The sequence below is a fragment of the Helianthus annuus genome, chromosome 7 (genome assembly GCF_002127325.2).
Source record: "Helianthus annuus cultivar XRQ/B chromosome 7, HanXRQr2.0-SUNRISE, whole genome shotgun sequence".
NCBI classification, from domain to species: Eukaryota; Viridiplantae; Streptophyta; class Magnoliopsida; order Asterales; family Asteraceae; genus Helianthus; species Helianthus annuus.
The window spans coordinates 56,269,062-56,295,555 of NC_035439.2; the positions used below are offsets into that span (position 1 = coordinate 56,269,062).

General features: G+C 42.9%; 1 protein-coding gene across 1 annotated transcript; it reads left to right on the top strand.

Moving 5' to 3' along the window:
- The first annotated feature begins 6,285 nt into the window (after positions 1 to 6,285).
- Positions 6,286 to 7,206, top strand: LOC118480138 (protein TIC 214-like). The gene has a single exon (XM_035974845.1). The coding sequence runs from the start codon at positions 6,286 to 6,288 to the stop codon at positions 6,868 to 6,870; it is 585 nt and encodes a 194-aa protein (XP_035830738.1). The 3' UTR covers positions 6,871 to 7,206.
- Positions 7,207 to 26,494: the final 19,288 nt, after the last annotated feature.

Here is a 26,494-nt window from a genome sequence, read left to right on the forward strand (position 1 = left end):
ATTCTGAGGGGGAGCAGATCAAGTTTTCAAGTCAAACAAACCAAGTTGGTGAACAAGATGCAGATCAGAATGTTACTAATCTGGAGGGAAATGTTGATGTCACACCCCTAAAATCCACATGCGGAGTATCACCGCTTGGGAGCGTGACTGACCAGGATCAAGCCACCAATCATATAGAACAACGTATATAGTGAAAGTAAATGTAAATTAACCAAACCAATCCATATGAAAGGTGTTCAAATCATAAGTGTAATAACAATGTTTAGCGGAAGCGTATGAATAAAAGCCCAATCATAAGTAATGTATAAAATGTCATAATGTTCAATCAAAGCGTTCACGATCCTTGTTCCACAACGACCGTGCCTCCCCGTGCAAGCTACATGTACCTAACGACCTGCAAGGCATGTAACAGAGGATCAACCACTAGTTGAGCGAGTTCACAGTAAGTAAGTTCGTAATAGTAAGATGGCTCTACTGGGCCGATAGTGTGTTCTATTGGTGGGGGCTTCCCATAATTGTATATACACTAGACTATTTGTAACCATAAGTGTTCTTCTTACCGAGAACAGTAGTACGTACAAAGTTTACGTAGGTTTTACGTAAGTGTCCTTCACAACCGAGGACAGGGGTACGTGGGGGTTTACGTAGGTTTTATGTAAGTGCCTGACACAACTGAGGCAGTAAAGAGTATAAGTTCACGTAGGTTTTACGTGAGTGTCCTTCGCAACCTGAGGACAGTGAGAAGTACAACTAGACGTAGGTTTTACGTATGTGTCCTGCACAACCGAGGACGATGGTTGATAGTCTAGTAACAGTGTAAGTACTAATCTATTCAATCTCATTCCTTCAATCCCATTCCCAAACCCCGGGAATCCCATGCCTTGGTAAAAGTGTGAACTCACCTTGTTTTGCTCGGTATGTTTTTGCTTCTAGTGTTAATTATAATAATTAGGTCCTTTACACACGACCTAGATACATTGCACATACTCGACGTAAGTATTTGTATTCAATTAGGGTTTACAAGTCTTTGATATCCAAGCAATTGTGTTCTATGTGTTCATTGTGTACAGAATGATATGATAAAGATTGTTCACACATACAGGATCATCCAGTTACAAACAGTAGTGTACAATTTTATACAGAAGTATATAAGAGGCTTTAACACTGGTGTTCGCAATAACTCAGGCTACACATCACTTGTAAAGTTCGAACTATATAAATATCATATGAAATTCACACTGTGTATCTCAAATGAAAGTCTTGTATCATCAAAAGTCGGACAATATATATCATATGTGAAATTCGGACTATTAATTATACAATCAAGGTAACACTATGTTTTAATCACAAAAGTCGGACACAACAACACAAGTAAAAGGTCGGACCCTTGATTAACATCATAAAGGTCGGACCTAGCCCCCCACAAGGTAAAACTCGGACCAAGGGCTCCCCCCTTACAAATTCGGACAGGGGTCCCCCCCTCACAAAGTCGGACAGGGTTTCCCCCACCAGAAATTCGGACAAGGGGTCTTCCCCCTTAAAAATTCGGACAAGGGGTCTTCCCCCTTAAAAATTCGGACCCCCTTGTCCCTTGTTTAAAAATTCGGACCTCTTGACATGTGATAAAACTCTGACTAGTTTTGCTTACCAAAATTCGGACCTTTATCAATCAAGCAAGAAACTCAGACAAACATAATAATCAAAACTCAGACTTTTGTGACTTCACAAAAACCCTGATTGTTACCTCTGAGTTTCAACATACGTGATTTCCAAAACTAATCTACAGAATCAATTGAACAGTTACATACTACGATCAAAAACCCTAATTTCATACATCTGTAATCCAATTATCAATCCACAATTCTAACATATCAAGTATCTTAATCATCAGGCAAACGATTACACAACAATCATATTCATTTCTCAATAATCAGAATAAATCAATAAGCACATAACTATCATATGAAGAACTAGGGTTTAAGCAAATCAATCAATCAACGATTAACAACAAACAATCATTAAACAATTACCTTGGATTGATTCTAGACAAAGAGAGGAATCAAGAGTGATGAAGAGCTTGTGCCAATGATGAAGCAAATGATTGTAGAGAGGATTGTAGAGAAAATCTTAGGTACATCTGATGATTGTGTGGTGATTAGTGAAGGGAATTAGGGTTAAGAGTGATTAAAGTTTCACTAACTACTCTACTCACCCCTAATTATTATCTTTTACATAAAACACCCATCACAATGTAATTTACAGTTTCACCACCAAATTCATGTAGTTGTCAAATCTTTCATAAAATAACACATAACCTTGCAATATTCATAATACACTTTATCGAGCCACAACGTATACAGTTACAATGCAAACAAATTGTGCAGGTAAGTACTAAACAGACAGTGAACGTGCAATAAATGCGAAAGTGGAATCTTGGAAACTCGAGTTGTCACATTATCCCCAACTTGAAAGAAATTTCGTCCCGAAATTTAGCATGCAGTTACTGAGGAAGCTAGGTAAGTTGCATCGTTTACTGGTTTTCCTGGGGTGTCACATCATCCCCCCGTTGATTTGGAATTTCGTCCCGAAATTCTGTAGTAGTAGCTTCAGCCTCAGTAGTGGTTGCACGGTTTTCGAATAACTGGGGATACTTGAGTTCCATTTGATCTTCTCGTTCCCAGGTGTACTCTGGGCCACGACGGGAGTTCCAACGAACTCGTACAAGAGGTATTCTGGTGTTCTTGAGGACCTTTACATGCCGGTCCGTGATTTCTACTGGTTCCTCGACGAACTGCAACCGCTCGTCAATAGTGAGTTCATTCAAAGGAACTATGAGGGTCTCATCTGACAGACACTTCTTCAGATTCGACACGTGGAAAACGTTGTGAACTGCACCAAGTTCAGCTGGTAGGTTTAGTCTGTAGGCTACTTTGCCTATTCTTTCAGTGATTTCGAACGGTCCAACATACCGCGGATTGAGCTTGCCTCGTTTACCAAAACGAACCACACCCTTCCAGGGTGAGACTTTGAGTAGCACTCGATCCCCAACTTGGAACTCGAGTGGCTTCCTGCGCTTATCAGCTTAGCTTTTCTGACGGTCGCGAGCTGCCGCCATGCGTTGTCGTATCTGTGCAATTCGTTCAGTAGCATCAACTACCATTTCTGGACCTGTGATCTGACTATCCCCCACCTCTGCCCAACAGAGAGGTGACCGGCATTTACGTCCGTACAATGCCTCGAATGGAGCGGCTTGAATGCTGGTGTGGTAACTGTTATTGTACGAAAACTCCACTAACGGGAGATGTTTTTCCCAACTGTTGCCGAAATCGATAACACACGCCTGGAGCATGTCTTCTAGAGTTTGAATCGTGCGCTCAGACTGCCCATCCGTCTGAGGGTGATAAGCTGTGCTCATATCTAACCGAGAGCCAAAAGATTTGTGCATCGCTTGCCACAGTTCTGAAGTGAATCGTGCATCCGGTCCGAAATAATAGAGGTTGGCACTCCGTGCCTTGAAACAACTTCTTTCAAGTAGACGTCTGCTAGAGTAGAGAACTTATCCGTTTCCTTGATAGCCAAAAAATGAGCAGACTTTGTGAGTCGATCTACAATCACCTAAATAGTATCATTCCCACGCTGGGATCTAGGTAGGCCAGTAACAAAATCCATGGAAATTTCTTCCCATTTCCACTGTGGTATCTTGGGTTGCTGAAGTAGGCCTGAGGGTTTCTGGTACTCCGTCTTGACCCTCGCACAGGTTAAACACTTGCCGACGTATGTTGCTATGTGGGCCTTCATGCTAGGCCACCAATATGTAGTTCTGAGACCGTGATACATTTTATCCGAACCTGGATGTACCGAGTAGCGAGACTTGTGAGCTTCATCCATTACAAGTTCTCGTAAACCGCCATATAGTGGGATCCAAATACGCCCCGTTACGTAGTAGGGGCCGTCTTCCTTCTGTTCTAATCGTTGCCTTGAGCCACGCAAGGCTTCAGCCCTTACGTTTTCTGGTTTCAATGCTTCTACCTGAGCATCTCGTATCTGTGCAGGAAGACTGGACTGAATAGTGAGCTGTAGTGCTCGCACACGCCTAGGTAGAGTGTCTTTTCAACTGAGAGCATCAGCCACAACATTGGCTTTGCCTGGGTGGTACTTGATGGCACATTCGTAATCATTAAGCAGCTCGACCCATCGTCGTTGACGCATGTTCAATTCCTTCTGCTTGAAGATATGCTCGAGACAAAGTTCTCCAATGGCTAGTCAGTTTTTGGTTCGTGTTTTGGGGATGCTGTTTCGAAGTAATTTCATTTTTGATGATGGCGGATAACGTCCCTTATTGATGTCGTTTTGTCTGTCTACTGGACATTTTTTCATGATGTAAAGTAGACTAGGTTATGTGGTGTCTTTGGTCTTTGGGTTTTGTTTTTAGTGTTTACATATATGGGGCATGTCCTGTATATGAATTAGTGTGGATTATCCTCACTACTTGTACTTAATTGCGGTTATTTTAATAGAATCACCGGGGTAACCCTTTACCCAAAAAAAGATATGCTCGAGACTCCTCTGATCGGTGTAAATAGTGCACTTGGTACCGTACAGGTAGTGTCGCCATATCTTGAGCGCGAAAACAACAGCTCCCAGCTCTAAATCGTGTGTCGTGTAGTTTCGTTCATGAACTTTAAGTTGGCGCGAGGCGTAAGCAATGACTTTATCCCTTTGCATCAATACACAACCAAGACCCTGAATCGACGCGTCGCAATAAACCACAAAGTCGTCCGTGCCCTCTGGCAATGAGAGAATAGGTGCGCTGCATAGCCTATCCTTCAGGTACTGAAAAGCCGTTTCTTGTGTATTACCCCAACGACAGGTGACACCTTTCTGTGTCAGCAATGTAAGCGGCTGTGCGATCTTGGAGAAGTCTTTAATGAATCGTCTGTAATACCCCGCCAAACCCAAGAATTGGCGTATTTCCGTTGGTGTACGCGGTGCAGGCCAGTTCCTGATCGAATCTACCTTGGATGGATCAACATGAAATCCATCCCTGTTCACCACATGGCCTAAGAAATGAACTTCACGAAGCCAGAAGTCGCATTTTGAAAACTTGGCGTACAATTGTTCCTTTCGAAGAAGTTCCAAGATAAGTCGTAGATGCTGCTCGTGTTCTTCCTGACTCTTGGAGTAGATCAGGATGTCGTCGATGAAAACAATCACAAACTTTTCTAGATAAGGCTTGCACACCCTGTTCATAAGATCCATGAAAACTGCAGGCGCGTTCGTTAGCCCGAATGGCATGACTAGAAACTCGTAGTGGCCGTAGCGAGTTCTGAAAGCTGTTTTGGAGACGTCCTCATCCCGGACTCTCAGCTGATGGTAACCTGACCTTAGATCAATCTTGGAGTAGTAGCTCGACCCTTGCAACTGGTCGAATAAGTCGTCAATACGAGGAAGAGGATATCGATTCTTCACCGTGACTTTGTTCAGTTCGCGGTAGTCTATGCACATTCTGAATGTACCGTCTTTCTTCTTCACAAATAATACTGGAGCTCCCCAAGGCGAAGAGCTAGGACGTATAAAGCCCTTATCCAAGAGCTCTTGCAGTTGCTTAGACAGTTCTTCCAGTTCAGTTGGAGCTAAACGATATGGTGCGCCGGCTATTGGTGCTGCTCCTGGAGCTAGTTCAATCTGGAATTCGACCTGGCGATGAGGCGGTAGACCAGGTAAATCTTCAGGAAATACTTGAGGAAAATAGCGCACAACTGGGATATCCTCTATTCTTTTCTCTTTCGTTGACGCATGAGTAACTAGTGCCAAAATGGCAGTGTGACCCTTTCGCAGACATTTCTGAGCCTTCAGGAAGGAGATGATGCCAACCACAGCACCACTCTTGTCGCCTTGAACTTCGAGAGGTTCTTTACCAGAACGAGGAATACGAATGATCTTCTCTTTACATAGGATCTCTGCTTGCTGCCTGGATAACCAATCCATACCAACGACGATGTCAAAACTACCCAGAACTATAGGAATGAGGTCGATGGAGAAAGCTTGACCAGCGAGGATAAGATTACAACCCTGAACTATGTGTGTGGCTTCTAGATTCTTACCATTAGCTAACTCTACGACATGTTTGGTGTTTAAGGGAGTTGGTGCACGTTTTAACATTTGACTGACTTTAAGAGACACATAACTAGTATCTGCACCCGAATCGAACAATACAGTAACGTAAAAGTCGTCAAGAAGAAACTTACCAATAACAACGTTGGGATCATTCCTGGCATCCAGCGGATGATTTTGAAATCTTTTCTACTAGGTAATATAGTATCCTTATGCATGAAGATAATCAATTCGGTCGTTGTGGTCGGACTCTATTATGGATTTCTGACCACATTCTCCATAGGACCCTCCTATCTCTTCCTTCTCCGAGCTCACGTTATGGAAGAAGGAGAAGAAGGAGCCGAGAAGAAGGTATCAGCAACAACTGGTTTTATTACGGGACAGCTCATAATGTTCATATCGATCTATTATGCGCCTCTGCATCTAGCACTGGGTAGACCTCATACAATAACTGTCCTAGCTCTACCGTATCTTTTGTTTCATTTCTTCTGCAATAGTAAGAAAAACTTCTTGGATTATGGATCTACTACCAGAAATTCAATGCGTAATCTCAGCATTCAATGTGTATTCCTGAATAATCTCATTTTTCAATTATTGAATCATTTCATTTTACCAAGTTCAATGTTAGCGAGATTAGTCAACATTTTTATGTTTCGATGCAACAACAAGATGCTATTTGTAACAAGTAGTTTTGTTGGTTGGATAATTGATCACATTTTATTCATGAAATGGGTTGGATTGCTATTAAAGAATTAAAGACACAATTAAAGAAAGACTTTATTAAAGACTTAAAAAAGATTTAAAGATGGAAGAAGACTTAAAGATTTAAAAAGTAATAAATTAATAAAAAGTTTGATACATAAGAAAAATAAAAGAACAAATAAGAAGAAATGCGTCCACCCCCTACCGATTTAATAACCTCTGCTACAAAGAAACTCATAAACCCAACTCCATTTGGAATTCCATCAATTATTCGTCTATCAAAAAAATGAGTAAATTCGGCCAATTTTCGCACCCCCGCAGTGAAGAATGTTCCATAAAAGGCATCTATGTAACCCCGATTATATGACCAATCATATATAGCATTTTTTATTTTGTCAGAAAAAATTCTCTTAGGACCCATTTTAACAAATGAATTAATTAAGTCCAAATTTTGAAAAGATGAATAAACAGGTTTATATAAAAAAATGCTATATATATTCCGAAACAGGCTATACTGACTGAAAAAACTGCATATATTCATAATTATATTGATTAGGGAGCGAGAAAGCCTATTCCACAATGTCTCAATTGGGTTATATGATGTTAGCTCTAGGTATGGGTTCTTATCGTAGTGCTTTATTTCATTTGATTACTCATGCTTATTCCAAGGCATTATTGTTTTTAGGATCGGGATCCATTATTCACTCAATGGAAACTCTTGTTGGATATTGTCCAAAAAAAAAGTCAGAATATGGTGCTTATGGGAGGTTTAAAAAAACATGTACCAATTACTAAAAATTCTTTTTTATTAGGTACACTTTCTCTTTGTGGTATTCCACCTCTTGCTTGTTTTTGGTCCAAAGATGAAATTCTGAATGATAGTTGGTTGTATTCACCTATTTTTGCAATAATAGCTTGGTCTACGGCGGGATTCACCGCATTTTATATGTGTCGGATCTATTTACTTACTTTTGAAGGACATTTAAACGTTCATTTTCAAAATTACAGTGGAAAAAGGAATACCCCCCGTATTCAATATCTCTATGGGGTAAAGAAGGTTCAAAAATAAGTAATAAAAACTTGAACTTTTGTTTGGTAACTTTATTAAAAATGAATAAGAATGGACGTCCTTCTTTTTTTTCAAATAAAGTATATAAAATGGATGAAAATGGAAGAAATCTGATCCAACCCTTTCTTTCTATTCCGAATTTTAGCAATACCAAGACTTCTTTGTATCCTTATGAATCGGATAATACGATGTTATTCCCATTACTTATATTAATTCTATTTACTTTGTTCGTTGGATTCTTAGGAATTCCTTTCAATCAAGATGTGGATATATTATCCAAATGGTTAACCCCGTCTATAAATCTTTTACATCAAAGTTCAAACAATTCAATAGATTGGTACTTCTTGGGTTGTAATTGCTATCTTATTAGGTTAGCCGGGAGGCTCGACTAGAAAGAATAGGCGGAGAAATTTTGTTAAACCTCTCTTAATGTCTTTTTGAGCAAGAGCTAAAGTAGCTCCGAAAAAAACTGTTATTATCCCTATAAAAGAGATAAAATTCATTATGTGGGGTATGACTATGAAAAGGGGCATAAGTCGAGCTACAAGAAAAATTCCCGCTGCTACCATCGTAGCAGCATGTATAAGGGCCGAAATAGGGGTCGGCCCTTCCATTGCATCAGGTAACCATACATGAAGGGGAAATTGTGCAGATTTAGCAATCGCACCAGCAAATAATAGAACAGCACACAAAGTAACAAATACAGAATTGACCTCATTATTAGAAATCAAGTTATTGAATATTTGAAATAAATCACGAAATTCGAAACACCCCGTTATCTAATAAAACCCTAAAATGCCTAATAATAAACCAAAATCACCAACACGATTAGTTACAAATGCTTTTTGACAAGCCTTTGCTGCAACAGGTCGTGTGAACCAAAATCCTATTAATAGATACGAACACATTCCAACCAATTCCCAAAAAATATAAATTTGTATCAAATTTGAACTAGTAACTAATCCCAACATGGAAGTACTGAAAAAACTCATATAAGCAAAAAATCTCAAATATCCGTGATCACCCTGCCCCAATACAAATGCACGACCCCTAGCGCCGTTGTTCCCGTCATTGTTGTTTCCCCCATTATTGTTGTTCCCATTGCCCTGGTTGTTGTGATTGTTGTTGTTCTGGTTTTGGTTCAACTGAGGGCAGTGTCTTTTGAAATGACCTTCAGCGCCACAATTAAAACATCCCTTGTTGCCCTGTTGCCGATTCTGCGGTGGTTGCTGCTGCTGCTGATTCTGATTCGCAGGCCGCAGGCTCCTACAGTCCTTGGCCTCATGGCCCATCTTGAGGCACCTCTGACAGCGACCCTTGTTGCACTGGCCACTGTGGTGTCTGTTACAGTTGTTACACTTTGGGAGGTTCCCTCGATAACCACCCTGCCTGTGACTGCCCGAAGATTGCTGACTAGGGCTCTGATAGTTGTCAGTCTTTCGCTGCTGCACCTGAGACTGAACTGAAGCTGAACCTTTGCTGGAATCCCCCTCCCATTTTCTCTTGTTGTCACTGGGGGTAGCAGGAGTAGCAGAAGTGGTAACGGTAGCAGTAGCGCTGATGCGCTTAGGCAGCCTGTCTTGTTCCCCTGCCTGATCCGTGAGGCGATGAGCAAGGCGCTGAATATCCTGGATATTGTCAAGATTAGCCGATGTCACGTGGCTCTGAATTTCTGGTGCCAACCCTTTGAGATACAACTCGATACGTCTGATAGGAGGGTCCTCCATAGTTGGACACAGAACGGCCAGCTCGTTTGACCTTTTAGTATAAGCCTCGATCTCCGACCCTGTCATTTTCAAATTGAAGAACTCCAACTCTAACTTGTGGATGTCGTCTCGTGAGCAATACTCTCGCTTAATCAGCTCTTTGAAATCATTCCAGGGAGTGGCCTTAGCAGCTGCCAATCCCAAAAGTTGGACTTGCGCATTCCACCAAGTTAGCGTAATCCCTTCTAGAGTACCAGTAGCGTATTTCACCCTGCGAGCCTCAGGGCATTCACACATCTCAAACACCGACTCGAGCTTTTCAAACCAGTGGAGGAGTGCAACCGCTCCTTCAGTGCCACTAAACGTGCTAGGACGACAGTCCATGAAGTTCTTGAAAGTGCAAACAGGTTGCTGAGCGGGTTGACCTAGTGTAAGAATATGACAAGGTTAAACACAAGAGTTGGTTTAGGAATGTAGGATCTAGAGATCCTGGTATGAGTTACGACTGCAGGGTATACCTCCTGCGTTGGTAGCTGCAAGTGCCGCAGCAACTTGTTCGTTGATAAGAGCCATCAAGTGGGCTTGAGTCATATTAATACGTCCGGCCATTGATCTTCACATCAAAGGCAACATAAGTGAGAAAGGTTCGCGAATAGTGCGATGACAGAAGAGTGTAAGCACACAAGTGTTCTCAAGCAATAACAAATAGTAGGCAATGTAATCTAAGCATACCACGAGCAAAGTTCTATGTAATTCTAGCATGTAGGCAATAAACATAAACCTTATTACCTAGGATGTTGAGTCTTGCACGTGGAGCGAGGCGTCGTTGTGGATCGTTGAGCACTGTAGTGGTTATAGTCTGGTTTTAATAAAAACGTTTTTCCCCTTATTAAAACCAAGTTCTCTATAACCAATGGCTCTGATACCAATCCGTCACACCCCCAAAATCCACATGCGAAGTATCACCGCTTGGGAGCATGACTGACCAGGATCAAGCCACCAATCATATAGAACAACGTGTATAGTGAAAGTAAATGTAAATTAACCAAACCAATCCATATGAAAGGTGTTCAAATCATAAGTGTAATAACAATGTTTAGCGGAAGCGTATGAATAAAAGCCCAATCATAAGTAATGTATAAAATGTCATAATGTTCAATCAAAGCGTTCACGATCCTTGTTCCACAACGACCGGGCCTCCCCGTGCAAGCTCCATGTACCTAACGACCTGCAAGGCATGTAACAGAGGATCAACAACTAGTTGAGCGAGTTCACAGTAAGTAAGTTCGTAATAGTAAGCTGGCTCTACTGGGCCGATAGTGTGTTCTATTGGTGGGGGCTTCCCATAATTGTATATACACTAGACTATTTGTAACCATAAGTGTCCTTCTTACCGAGAACAGTAGTACGTACAAAGTTTACGTAGGTTTTACGTAAGTGTCCTTCACAACCGAGGACAGGGGTACATGGGGGTTTACGTAGGTTTTACGTAAGTGCCTGACACAACCGAGGCAGTAAAGAGTATAAGTTCACGTAGGTTTTACGTGAGTGTCCTTCGCAACCTAAGGACAGTGAGAAGTACAAGTATACGTAGGTTTTACGTATGTGTCCTGCACAACCGAGGACGATGGTAGATAGTCTAGTAACAGTGTAAGTACAAATCTATTCAATCTTATTCCTTCAATCCCATTCCCAAACCCCGGGAATCCCATGCCTTGGTAAAAGTGTGAACTCACCTTGTTTTGCTCGGTATGTTTTTGCTTCTAGTGTTAATTAATAATTAGGTCCTTTACACACGACCTAGATACATTGCACATACTCGACGTAAGTATTTGTATTCAATTAGGGTTTACAAGTCTTTGATATCCAAGCAATTGTGTTCTGTGTGTTCATTGTGTACAGAATGATATGATAAAGATTGTTCACACATACAGGATCATCCAGTTACAAACAGTAGTGTACAATTTTATACAGAAGCATACAGTAGGCTTTAACACTGGTGTTCGCAATAACTCAGGCTACACATCACTTGTAAAGTTCGGACTATATAAATATCATATGAAATTCAGACTGTGTATCTCAAATGAAAGTCTTGTATCATCAAAAGTCGGACAATATATATAATATGTGAAATTCGGACTATTAATTATACAATCAAGGTAACACTATGTTTTAATCACAAAAGTCGGACACAACAACACAAGTAAAAGGTCGGACCCATGATTAACATTATAAAGGTCGGACCTAGCCCCCCACAAGGTAAAACTCAGACCAAGGGCTCCCCCCTTACAAATTCGGACAGGGGTCCCCCCTCACAAAGTCGGACAGGGTTTCCCCCACCAAAAATTCGGACACAAGGGGTCTTCCCCCTTAAAAATTCGGACAAGGGGTCTTCCCCCCTTAAAAATTCGGACCCCCTTGTCCCTTGTTTAAAATTCGGACCTCTTGACATGTGATAAAACTCTGACTAGTTTTGCTTACCAAAATTCGGACCTTTATCAATCAAGCAAGAAACTCAGGCAAACATAATAATCAAAACTCAGACTTTTGTGACTTCACAAAAACCCTGATTGTTACCTCTGAGTTTCAACATACGTGATTTCCAAAACTAATCTACAGAATCAATTGAACAGTTACATACTACGATCAAAAACCCTAATTTCATACATCTGTAATCCAATTATCAATCCACAATTCTAACATATCAAGTATCTTAATCATCGGGCAAACGATTACACAACAATCATATTCATTTCTCAATAATCAGAATAAATCAATAAGCATAGAACTATCATATGAAGAACTAGGGTTTTAGCAAATCAATCAATCAACGATTAACAACAAACAATCATTAAACAATTACCTTGGATTGATTCTAGACAAAGAGAGGAATCAAGAGTGATGAAGAGCTTGTGCCAATGATGAAGCAAATGATTGTAGAGAGGATTGTAGAGAAAATCTTAGGTACGTCTGATGATTGTGTGGTGATTAGTGAAGGGGATTAGGGTTAAGAGTGATTAAAGTTTCACTAACTACTCTACTCACCCCTAATTATTATCTTTTACATAAAACACCCATCACAATGTAGTTTACAGTTTCACCACCAAATTCATGTAGTTGTCAAATCTTTCATAAAATAACACATAACCTTGCAATATTCATAATACACTTTATCGAGCCACAACGTATACAGTTACAATGCAAACAAATTGTGCAGGTAAGTACTAAACAGACAGTGAACGTGCAATAAATGCGAAAGTGGAATCTTGGAAACTCAAGTTGTCACAGTTGATGTTCCAAGCGAAGTGATGCCGCGAACTCTTTCTTATCATCCAGAGGAGTTGATCATAGGAGAACTGCATTCAGGCGTTCGCACAAGACGTCAAATTGACCAGGGCTTAACATGTTTTTATTATACAGTAGCACCTTTACAAACTGAATTTTCATTAAGTTGTTTTATCTCGTAGGTCGAACCAAGAACTTATAAAGAGGCGCTTACTGAAGACTCTTGGGTCATTGCAATGCAAGAAGAGTTAAGTCAGTTTGAAAAGTTTTGAGTGTGGAAGCTAGTGGATTTACCGGATGGTCAAAGGAAAATCAATACAAAATGGGTATTCAAGTGTAAGAGAGATGACAGAGGAGTGGTTGTAAGGAACAAAGCTCGACTCGTTGTTCAGGGCTTTAGTCAACATGAAGGGATTGATTTTACAGAAGTCTATGCTCCTGTAGCACGACTAGAGGCTATCAGAATTTTCCTAGCATTTGCGTCTTGGAAGAACTTCAAAGTTTATTAGTTGGATGTTAAATCGGCGTTTCTTTATGGGAAGTTAAAGAGGAGGTTTATGTTGGTCAACCGCCGGGCTTTACCGATCCAATCCACAAAAACAAGGTCTATTTATTGGACAAAGCGCTGTATGGTTTACACCAGGCTCCGAGAGCTTGGTACGAGACTTTGTCTCAACACCTACTCGCTAACAAGTTTATTCGTGGAAAAGTGGATGCCACTCTCTTCACTAAAGTCGTTGATGGTCATCTTCTGATAGTACAAATTTACGTAGACGATATAATTTTTGGGTCAACGAATGAGAAATTGTGCAAAGATTTCGAACAGGTGATGAAGCATAAATTCGAAATGTCATCAATAGGGGAGATGAAATTCTTTCTGGGTTTACAAGTTGAACAACTACCTGAGGGAATTTTCATTCACCAGACGAAGTACGTGCATGATATTCTAGAGAAATTTGGAATGTCAAGTTCTACTCCAGCTGCTACCCCACTTGAAACTAATCATGGGATTCACCCAGATCTCACCGGAGATAGGGCTGATGAAACGTTCTACCGTTCCATGATAGGTTCTTTGATGTATCTAACTGCTTCACGTCCTGATATCATGTACCCAACGTGCCTCGCAGCAAGATATCAATCTAACCCGAGAGCTTCGCACATGATCATTGTCAAGAGGATATTACGCTACTTGAAAGGAACACCCACATTCGGGTTGTGGATCCTAGAAAAGGCGATTTTACGCTCGAAGGGTATTCTGATTCGGATTTCGGATGCTGCAAAGTCAATACCAAATCAACAACTACAGGATGCCAATTCTTTGGTCCTAGATTGGTTAACTGGCAGTGTAAGAAACAAACGTCTGTGGCGCTATCTACATGTGAAGCGGAGTACGTTTCTGCTAGCAGTTGCTGCTCTCAGATCCTGTGGATACAGCAACAGATGCGCGACTACGGTTTGCAGTTTCTTAACACACCTCTGTTTGTTGATAATGAGGCCGCTATTAACATAACAAAGAATCCAGTACATCACGCTAAAACTAAACATATAGAAATTCGTCATCACTTTATTCGCGATTGTTTCGAGAAAAAGTTGATACGAATCGAGAAAATCCACACTAATGAACAAAAAGCTGATTTGCATACCAAAGCTTTTGATAAAAATCGGTTTCAATATTTGCTAAAACTTAATGGTATGAAATTGCTTTCGGTGTTGGATGGAATTGTGAGCGTTGATGAGAATACTGTTGCGGATGAAGACGAGAAACAATCTACAATGGTTTGTCGATTTTTTACATGTTTTGGTATTTAGGGGGAGTAGATAGTTGTAAATGTCACACCCCCAAAATCCACATGCGGAGTACCACCGCTTAGAGGCGTGACTGACCAGGATCTTAACCATCAATCACATTGAACTAATAAGTATAGGTGGATAATACTTCCATTTATAAACAACAAGTGTTACAATATCACAATATTTCACAGTTTACAGCGGAAGCTTATTTAACTCAATGAGTGTTTATAAAAACCAAATGTGAGTTCTTAGTTCTTGTGTTGCGTTTCCACGTGTCTCGACCCATGACCACTCCAGCTTCCCAGACAGCAAGTTCCTTGGATATGCACCTATAAGCCTGCAAGGCATGTAATAGAGAGTCAACAACTAGTTGAGCGAGTTCACAGTTAATAGTTCAGTAATCGTATAATGTGAGTAGTAGTATGTTCGTTCGTTATGTCATGTATCGTATTAGTTTCCATCGCGGCCTCCCAGGCAGGTATGCGAAGATATTAGGGGATGTTTTTCCCAAGTATTCTAGACTAGGTTTATTTGTATCGCGGCCTCCCAGGCAGGTGTGCGAAGACTAGTAAATTTAGTTCGCGGCCTTCCTAAGGCAGGTGTGCGAAGTCAGTCATAATATCGCGGCCAACCCTTGGCAGGTGTGCGAAGATCAGTTCAATAAGTGTTACTAGTCTAGCCATATCTTATCGTTGGGTTCTATCATCTGAGTATATACAATAAGTCATCCAATCCCATTCCCACCCGGGAACCCCATGCCTTGGCTGTGTGAACTAACCTTGGTTTGCTCGGCAGATACACAAAAGGTTTTCTTGAACTACGAGTGGTCAACCACGTCCTAACAGGGTTACCATACAAGTCAGGTTTTGACTTCAAGTAATGCACATAGGTTTCACACAAGTTAACACATTACGAGCACGTATAGTTCATGGCAACACGTTTGATACGTTAATAGTCAAGAGCATATCATATTCATACTTGTGCGATTTAAAATAAACCCATTAGAAAACCGGCCCAAACAAATAACATGCAAGAAACACATACGAATCATGGTAACACACATCTTCACATTCAACAGTTAATATTGTATGCAAGATTTTGGGCTCGCACAAGTCTAACCACCTTGTACGATCCACCCGTTGAAGTCCAATAGTACCCGACCCAGAAATCAGAAAGCCCAAACACTACTGATTACAAATACATGGCCCAAACATATAAGTAATAGTCCATCTTATGCAATGCATGTGTCTTGTACGATCCGATTGGGTTGTGTGCTTGTGTCTTGGGCTTTAAGGCCCAACAGTTTAGTAACATTCACCTATGTGTGTGCGGCCCAACATATTAACAGACATTTCAACTAGTGCGATCCAAAGGATCTTGTGCGACCGGGCAAACATGTGCGACTGGGAAGGCTTGTTCGATTGTAGCCATATTGTGCAACTATCTTGTGTGGTTGCCCTTGTGCGAGTGGACCTCTTGTACGATCAAGAAGTTTTGTGCAATCCGGCTTGTGTGGTCAGATTAAGCATTCCGTAAAACAAGGCAATCGGTTACAATTTCAATTAATTCCTTTTGACCAATTTCAATAGTTTCCATAACCATGATTATCAATCAACAACTAATCAGTTACAAATCATGCTAATTCTCGATTAGACAAGGCAACTATTCTTAAATCCCTATGAACCCTATCATCAAACATATGAACAATATTCATACCATTATTATCGTGATTCATATTCTTGATCCCTAACATGCATACTAACATAACAACATCCATCCGAATAACATCATATAACAGCCGATTAACACTCATCCGATTCTAATACAACACGTAAACAATTCATACAATCAATTCAACGATTTCCAATTTAACAAACAATCCGAGCTCTTGTGTAACATATTCGGACATTAGGATCAATCTAGCAATCATGTATCATCTCATCAAATCATCTCACACACATACAACCCACGGCCGATCTATCAAACATTTGATTTTCATACATCATGAACAATCCGATCCACATAAACATTAGCAATTACACATATGAATCATAACATAATCAATCATGAAAACAATCATAAACACACTAACCGATTAGGAGTACACAAAGGTGATCCGGTCTAGGAGGTTTCACGAGATGGCTTCGGCTTCGAGAACCGCCGTCGGCTTCAAGAGATGGAAAGAGGGTGTAGGGTTTGTGTGTGTAATGTTTAGCAAAACAAAATGAGGAACAACTCCCCCATGGGGTGTGTTGTACGTATAAGAGAAGTGGGCCGACCCTTACTTGGGCTGCCCTATAGTCCGTGAACAAGCAATGCGGCCCAATGGGCTTGTGCGATTTTGTTGTGTGTTGTGCGTTTGGACTCGATACATACATACAAGCATTTAATTGGTAACATTCAATAGAAGCACATATCACGTAAACATGCATTCCTTCAATTAGTATAGTTCACATAAGCACGTGACGTTACACAAGAATGGGTTCGAAATACGGGTTGTCACATTATCCCCAACTAAAAAGAAATTTCGTCCCGAAATTTGGTACGCACTCACTGAGGAAGCTAGGTAAGTTATATCGTTCACTGGTTTTCCTGGGGTGTCACATCCTCCCCCCGTTGATCTGGAATTTCGTCCCGAAATTCCGCAGTAGTAGCTTCAGCCTCAGTAGTGGTTGCATTGGTTCCGAGTAACTGGGGGTACTTTTCTGTCATCTGGTCTTCGCGTTCCCAGGTGTACTCTGGGCCACGTTTGGAGTTCCAACGAACTCGAACAAGAGGGATTCTCTTGTGTTTGAGGACCTTCACCCCCGGTCCGTGATTTCTACAGGTTCCTCGACGAAGTGCAACTGTTCGTCGATAGTGAGCTCTTTCAAGAGAATTATGAGGGTCTCATCTGACAGGCATTTCTTCAGATTCGACACGTGGAAAACGTTGTGAACTGCCCCGAGTTCTGCTGGTAGGTTTAGCTTGTAGGCCACTTTGCCGTTTTTCTCAATGATTTCGAACGGTCCGACGTACCGCGGATTTAGTTTGCCCCGTTTGCCAAAACGTACCACACCCTTCCAGGGTGAGACTTTAAGTAAAACCCGGTCCCCGACCTGAAATTCCAATGGCTTCCTACGCTTATCCGCGTAGCCTTTCTGACGGTCGCGCGCCGCCGCCATGCGTTCTCGTATCTGTGCAATCTTTTCCGTGGTGTCCACTATAAGCTCTGGACCCGTGATCTGACTATCCCCCACCTCTGCCCAACAGAGAGGTGACCGACATTTACGTCCGTACAATGCCTCGAATGGAGCGGCTTGTATGCTGGTGTGATAACTGTTATTGTACGAGAACTCCACCAAAGGGAGATGCTTTTCCCAGCTGTTGCCTAAATCAACGACACATGCCCGAAGCATGTCTTCTAGAGTTTGAATCGTGCGCTCAGACTGCCCATCCGTCTGAGGGTGATAAGTCGTGCTCATATCTAACCGAGAGCCAAAGGCCTTGTGCATTGCTTGCCATAGTTCAGATGTGAATCGTGCATCGCGATCCGAAATGATAGAGAAGGGCACCCCGTGCCTTGAGACTACTTCCTTCAAGTATATGTGTGCTAGTGTGGAAAACTTGTTCATTTCTTTGATTGCCAGGAAATGAGCAGACTTGGTGAGTCGATCCACGATCACCCAAATCGTATCGTTCCCACGCTGGGACCTAGGCAGGCCTGTGACGAAATCCATGGAAATTTCCTCCCATTTCCACTGTGGTATCTTTGGTTACTGAAGTAAGCCTGCTGGTTTCTGATACTCTGCCTTGACTCTTGCACAGGTCAAGCACTTGCTGACATAGGTAGCGATGTGGGCCTTCATGCTAGGCCACCAATAAGTAGTTCTCATTTCGTGGCACATTTTATCCGACCCTGGATGTCCCGAGTAGCGTGATTTGTGAGCTTCATCCATCACCAGCTCACGCAAGTTGCCATAAAGTGGGACCCAAATACGCCCTGATACATAGTAGGCACCGTCTTCCTTCTGTTCTAACCGTTGTCTTGAGCCGCGTAAGGCTTCAGCCCTGACGTTTTCCGGTTTCAATGCTTCTACCTGAGCATCTCGTATCTGTGCTGGAAGACTAGGCTGAATGGTGAGTTGCAATGCTCGTACGCGCTTAGGTGTATAGTCTTTCCGACTGAGGGCATCAGCCACAACATTGGCCTTGCCTGGATGGTACTTGATGGCGCATTCATAATCGTTGAGTAACTCGACCCATCGTCGTTGACGCATGTTCAAATCCTTCTGCTTAAGAATATGCTCGAGACTTGTCACACCCCCAAAATCCACCCGCGGAGTACCACCGCTTGGGAGCGTGACATGACCAGGATCAAGCCACCAATCATATTGAACATGTAGTTAAGTAGTAATAGTTATTCATCAATACGAAAGGTGTTTATCAAAACCAACATAGTTAAGTATAGCGGAAGCATTAATGTAAAAACCCAACATAAGTATTAATGTATGAAATGACGTAAGTGTTTAATAAGTAATCACGATCCATTTGCCCACAACGACCTGCTCCTCCTTGTGCAAGCTCCATTAGTACCTAAGGTCCTGCAAGGCATGCAACAGAGAGTCAACAACTAGTTGAGCGAGTTCACAGTAAGTAATTGCGTAATAGTAAGTTTATGAGTATCAGGTGGCTCTACTGGGCCGTTATAGGTTTCTATTGGTGGGGGCTTCCCATGTTATTTATCCACTAGACTATGCGTTACCTTAAGTGTTCTACATATCCCGAGAACAGTAATACGTACAAATTTACGTAGGATTTACGTAAGTATCCTTCACAACCGAGGATAGCGGTACGCGGGGGTTTATGTAGGTTTTACGTAAGTGCCTGACACAACCGAGGCAGTAGTGAGTATCCGTTCACGTAGGTTTTACGTGGGTGTCCTTCGCAGCCTGAGGACAGGGAGTAACTTAGGTATACGTAGGTTTTACGTATGTGTCCTGCACAACCGAGGACGATGGTATGGTAGTCTAGTAATAGTGTCCGTATGAATCTATTCAACATTATCTTTTCAATCCCATTCCCAACACCCCGGGAATCCCATGCCTTGGTAAGAGTGTGTGAACTCACCTTGGGTTGCTCGGCAGATACACAGACAAGTTAAATCAAGCTATTTGGTGGTCAACCACGTCCTACCATGGTTACCATATAAGTTAGGTTCGTATTCAAGTAGTGCACGTACGTTTTCTACACATATTCCATCTAGTTGCATACAAGTATTGATCATGGCATACACGTATAATCATGGCAGTCCATCAACAGCAAAGTCACGTAAATTAACGAAGTCCAAGTATGCGGCCCAAATAATTGGGCTCGTAACAGTATGCGAGTCAACACAGTGTGCACGTGTAAATGGTCTCGAGTCAAGACCAGAGATCCCGAGTCAAGACGGTGTGGTCTCGGGTTGAAGTCTTGGTGTTCTCGAGTCAAGTCTTGAGTCGCAACTGGGATGGTCTCGAGTTGTTATGGTATAGTCGAGACTAGACGGTCTCGAGTCGCAACCGGACCCGCAACCGTGATCTCGGCTTGTGCTGTTGTGTGTCGATAATGTGGTCTCGAGTCGAGACTGAGGGTTCTCGACTCGCAACCGTGTCGAGACTAGCAAATTGTAACAGATTCCTAATTTCCATAATTTTAGCATGTCGGTTACAATTCATTCAACAGTTTCCTTTTACGATAATCAATTAACAAAATTCCAAAATCTCGGTTAACCTAAAGTCGATCAAACAGGCCATTAAGTCATGAATTCGTATGAACCCTAACCGGTTTAAAACATGAACAACCATTATAATCATTCAACTCGAGCCACAAGATTTGTAAACTTTCACATTGACCATGATTATTAAACATAGCAGCCGATTGATAAACATACACTAAACTCGATTATATCATAAAATCATACAACCCTTGTATAGCATCAATTCGTATGAGCCAAGTACTTATTATCAATCAATATTACTAGCATAGCATCCTAGTTCAAACACATAACGAAACGGTAACAACGTAGTATAATATCATCAATCAAACACACTAACTGATTGGAAACAGGTGATCCAAACCACGAACAAGAAGGTCTTCGGGATGAAGGATCCGGTTGCCGCAAGTTTGAGCGAGAGGGAGAGAGAGAGAGAAGCTAGGGTTTTTGGTGTGTGAATGATTTGCCAAAGTGTGAGAAATTACTAACACCCTAGTATTAATCGTTCATAAGGGTTTTGGGCCGAATCCTAAACCGGGCTCCCCTCTTGGTCTCGAGTTGGATGCATGGCCCGACTGGGTTTGTGCGAGTGGTGGGTGTTGTGCGTTTCGTTCAAGTAACATACATACAAGCATTTAATTCGTAACATACAATAGAAACACATATCACGTAAACATGCATTTATTCAATTAGGGTAGCTCACATAAATACGTAACGTTACAAGATAGGTCTAAAGTACGAGTTGTCACATTATCCCCAACTAAAAGAAATTTCGTCCCGAAATTTGGTATGCACTCACTGAGGAAGCTAGGTAAGTTGTATTGTTTACTGGTTTTCCTGGGGTGTCACATCCTCCCCCCGTTGATCTGGAATTTCGTCCCGAAATTCCGTAGTAGTAGCTTCAGCCTCAGTAGTGGTTGCATTGGTTCCGAATAAATGGGGGTACTTTTCTGTCATCTGGTCTTCGCGTTCCCAGGTGTACTCTGGGCCACGTTTGGAGTTCCAACAAACTCGAACAAGAGGGATTCTCTTGTGTTTGAGGACCTTCACATCCCGGTCCGTGATTTCAACTGGTTCCTCGACGAACTGCAACCGCTCGTCGATAGTGAGTTCCTTAAAAGGAACTATGAGGGTCTCATCTGACAGGCATTTCTTCAGATTCGACACGTGAAAGACATTGTGAACTGCACCGAGTTCAGCTGGTAGGTTTAGCTTGTAGGCCACTTTGCCTATTTTCTCAGTGATCTCGAACGGTCCAACATACCGCGGATTTAGTTTGCCCCGTTTGCCAAAACGGACCACACCCTTCCAGGGCGAGACTTTAAGTAAAACCCGGTCCCCGACCTGAAATTCCAAAGGCTTCCTACGCTTGTCCGCGTAGGCTTTCTGACGGTCGCGTGCTGCCGCCATGCGTTGTCGTATTTGTGCAATCTTTTCCGTGGCGTCCACTACAATCTCCGGACCCGTGATCTGACTATCCCCCACCTCTGCCCAACAGAGAGGTGACCGGCATTTACGTCCGTACAATGCCTCGAATGGAGCGGCTTGTATGCTGGTGTGATAACTGTTATTGTACGAGAACTCCACCAAAGGGAGATGCTTTTCCCAGCCGTTGTCGAAATCAATAACGCATGCCCTAAGCATGTCTTCAAGTGTTTGAATCGTTCGCTCAGACTGCCCATCCGTCTGAGGATGATATGCTGTGCTCATGTCTAACCGTGAGCCGAAAGATTTGTGCATCGCTTGCCATAGTTCTGACGTGAATCGTGCATCCCGATCCGAAATGATGGAGGTGGGCACCCCGTGCCTCGAAACAACTTCCTTGAGATAGATGTCTGCGAGAGTGGAGAACTTATCCATTTCCTTTATAGCTAGGAAGTGTGCAGACTTGGTGAGTCGATCCACGATTACCCATATGGTATCATTCCCACGCTGGGATCTGGGTAGGCCTGTAACAAAATCCATGGAAATTTCTTCCCATTTCCATTGCGGTATCTTGGGTTGCTGAAGTAGGCCCGCTGGTTTCTGGTATTCAACCTTGACTCTCGTACAGGTCAAGCACTTGCCAACGTAAGTAGCGATGTGGGCCTTCATGCTAGGCCACCAATAAGTAGTTCTGATGTCGTGGTACATTTTGTCCGACCCTGGATGTACCGAGTAGCGAGACTTGTGAGCTTCATCCATTACCAGCTCGCGTAGACCGCCATAAAATGGGACCCAAATACGCCCCGTTACATAGTAGGCGCCGTCTGCCTTCTGTTCTAATCGCTGTCGTGAGCCGCGTAGGGCTTCAGCCCTGACGTTTTCTGGTTTCAATGCTTCTGCCTGAGCATCTCGTATCTGTGCAGGAAGGCTAGACTGAATCGTAAGCTGCAGCGCTCGCAGGCGCCGAGGTAAAGTGTCTTTCCGACTGAGAGCGTCAGCCACAACATTGGCTTTGCCTGGATGGTACTTGATGGCGCATTCGTAATCGTTAAGTAATTCAACCCATCGTCGTTGACGCATGTTCAATTCCTTCTGCTTGAAGATATGCTCGAGACTCCTGTGATCGGTGTAAATTGTGCACTTGGTACCGTACAGGTAGTGTCGCCATATCTTGAGCGCGAAAACAACAGCTCCCAGCTCTAAATCGTGCGTCGTGTAATTTCGTTCATGTATCTTAAGTTGGCGCGAGGCGTAAGCAATGACTTGTCGCGCTGCATTAACACGCATCCAAGACCCTGGATGGATGCATCACAATAGACCACAAAATCGTCCGTGCCCTCTGGCAATGAGAGGATAGGTGCACTGCAAAGTCTATCCTTTAAGTGCTGAAAAGCAGTTTCTTGCATGTTGCCTCAACGGTAGGTGACACCCTTCTGTGTCAGTAGTGTAAGCGGTTGAGCAATCTTCGAGAAATCCTTGATAAATCGTCTGTAGTACCCCGCTAAACCCAAGAATTGGCGTATTTCTGTTGGTGTACGCGGTGCAGGCCAGTTTCTAATCGAGTCTACCTTGGATGGATCGACATGGATCCCATCCTTGTTCACTAAGTGGCCTAGAAAGTGGACTTCACGAAGCCAGAAGTCGCATTTCGAAAACTTAGCGTACAGCTGTTCCTTCCGTAGGAGTTCCAAAATAAGTCGTAGATGCTGCTCGTGTTCCTCCTGACTCTTGGAGTAGATCAGAATGTCGTCGATGAAGACAATGACGAACTTGTCAAGATAGGGTTTGCACACCCTGTTCATAAGGTCCATAAATACGGCAGGTGCGTTCGTTAACCCGAACGGCATGACAAGAAACTCGTAGTGGCCATAACGAATTCTGAATGCGGTTTTGGAGACGTCCTCATCCCGAACTCTCAGCTGATGATAACCACACCTCAAGTCTATCTTGGAGTAATAACACGACCCTTGCAACTGGTCGAATAAGTCGTCTATGCGTGGAAGAGGATAACGGTTCTTCACCGTTACCTTGTTCAGTTCCCGGTAGTCTATGCACATCCTGAAGGTACCGTCCTTCTTTCTCACGAACAATACTGGAGCTCCCCAAGGCGAAGAGCTTGGACGAATGAAGCCCTTTTCCAAGAGCTCTTGTAGCTGCTTTGACAGTTCCTCCAATTCTGATGGAGCTAGACGATATGGTGCGCGAGCTATCGGTGCTGCTCCTGGAGCGAGCTCGATTTGAAATTCGACCTGACGATGAGGCGGTAATCCAGGTAAATCTTCAGGAAACACCTGAGGGTAGTCGCGTACAACTGGAATATCCTCCAGTTTCTTTTCCTTCACTGATGCATCTGAAACGAGTGCCAAGATTGCGGTGTGACCCTTCCGCAGACATTTCTGAGCCTTCAAGATAGAGATGATGCCAACCACAGCACCACTCTTGTCGCCTTGGACTTCGAGAGGTTCTTGACCAGTACGGGGAATGCGAATGATCTTCTCACTGCATAAGATTTCAGCCTGATGCTGGGATAACCAATCCATCCCAATAACGATATCAAAACTTCCCAAGACTATGGGAATAAGGTCGATCGAGAATGTTTGACCGGCTAAGACGATACTACAGCCCCTGACTATTTGCGTGGCTTCTAAACTCTTACCATTAGCTAGTTCTACGACGTGTTTGGTGTTTAGAGGTGTTGATGTACGTTTTAACAATTTACTCATTTTCAAAGACATATAACTCGTATCCGCACCCGAATCAAACAAAACAGTAACGTAAATATCGTCGAGAAGAAACTTACCCATAACGACGTTGGGATCATTTCTGGCATCACCCTGCCCCAACACGAATGCACGACCCCTTGCTTCATTGCCATTGTTGTTCCCACCGTTGTTGTTGTTGTTGCCATTTCCCTGATTGTTGTTATTGTTGTTGTTGTTCTGGTTCCTGTTTAGCTGAGGGCAGTGCCTTTTGAAGTGCCCTTCTGCGCCGCAATGAAAACATCCTTTGTTGCCCTGTTGCTGATTCTGCTGTGCTTGAGGCTGCTGCTGATTCTGGTTCGCAGGCCGAGGGCTTCTACAATCTTTGGCCTCATGGCCCATCTTGAGGCATCTTTGACAGCGACCCTTGTTACACTGGCCACTGTGGTGTCTGTTGCAGTTGTTACACTTTGGGAGGTTCCCTCGATATCCGCCCTGCCTGTGGCTGCCTGAAGAATGCTGACTGGGACTCTGGTAACTGTCAGTCTTTCGCTGCTGAACCTGTGACTGAACTGAAGCTGATCCCTTGCTGGACTCCCCATCCCATTTTCTCTTGTTGTCGCTGGGAGTAGCAAGTGTAGTAGCAGTGGTAGCGGTAGCAGTAGCGCTGATACGTTTAGGCAGTCTGTTCTGATCCACTGCCTGATCTGTGATGCGATGAGCGAGGCGCTGAATAGCCTGAATGTTGTCAAGATTAGCCGATGTCACATGGCTCTGAATCTCTGGTGCTAATCCCTTGAGGTACAACTCGATGCGCTTGTATGGAGGGTCCACCATAGTTGGACACAGCACGGCCAGCTCGTTTGACCGTTTAGTATAAGCTTCGATTTCTGACCCAGTCATTTTCAAATGATAAAACTCATCCTCCAGCTTGTGGATGTCTTCCCGAGTACAATATTCCCTTTTAATCAGTTCCTTGAAGTCATTCCAAGGGGTGGCGTTAGCAGCTGCCAACCCTAAGATCTGCACTTGCGCGTTCCACCAAGTTAGAGCAATCCCCTCTAAAGTACCAGTGGCATACTTGACCCTGCGAGCCTCAGGGCATTCACACATCTCGAACACAGACTCGAGCTTTTCAAACCAGTGGAGGAGTCCAACCGCCCCTTCCGTGCCACTAAATGTACTTGGACGACAGTCCATGAAGTTCTTGAAAGTGCAGACTGGTTGCTGTGCTGGTTGACCTATTGTGTACGAATAGGAAAAAGTTTAATTACAAGGGCTAGTTTAGGAGTGTAGGATCTAAAGATCCTAGTATGTGCTATAACCACAAGATATACCTCCTGCTTGTGCGGCTGCAAGTGCCGCAACAACTTGAGCTTGAACGAGAGCCTATAGCTGGGCTTGAGTCATGTTAATCCGTCCAGACATGATCTTCATGGTAAAAGTAGCGTAAGTGAGAATGGTTCGCGAGTAGGGCGATGACAGAAAAGCGTAAGCAGGTAGGTATTCTCATGTAATAGTATCATGTGTATCTAAGTGTACTACGAGCAAAGTTCTATACGTTTCTAGCAAGCAGGTAATAAACATAAACCTTATTACCTAGGATGTCGAGTCTTGCACGTGGAGCGAAGCGTCGTTGTGGATCGTTGAGAGCACTGTTCTGGTTATAGTCTGGTTTTAATAAAACGTTTCCCATATTAAAACCGAGTTCTCTATAACCAATGGCTCTGATACCAATCTGTCACACCCCCAAAATCCACCCGTGGAGTACCACCGCTTGGGAGCGTGACATGACCAGGATCAAGCCACCAATCATATTGAACATGTAGTTAAGTAGTAATAGTTATTCATCAACACGAAAGGTGTTTATCAAAACCAACATAGTTAAGTATAGCGGAAGCATTAATGTAAAAACCCAACATAAGTATTAATGTATGAAATGACATAAGTGTTTAATAAGTAATCACGA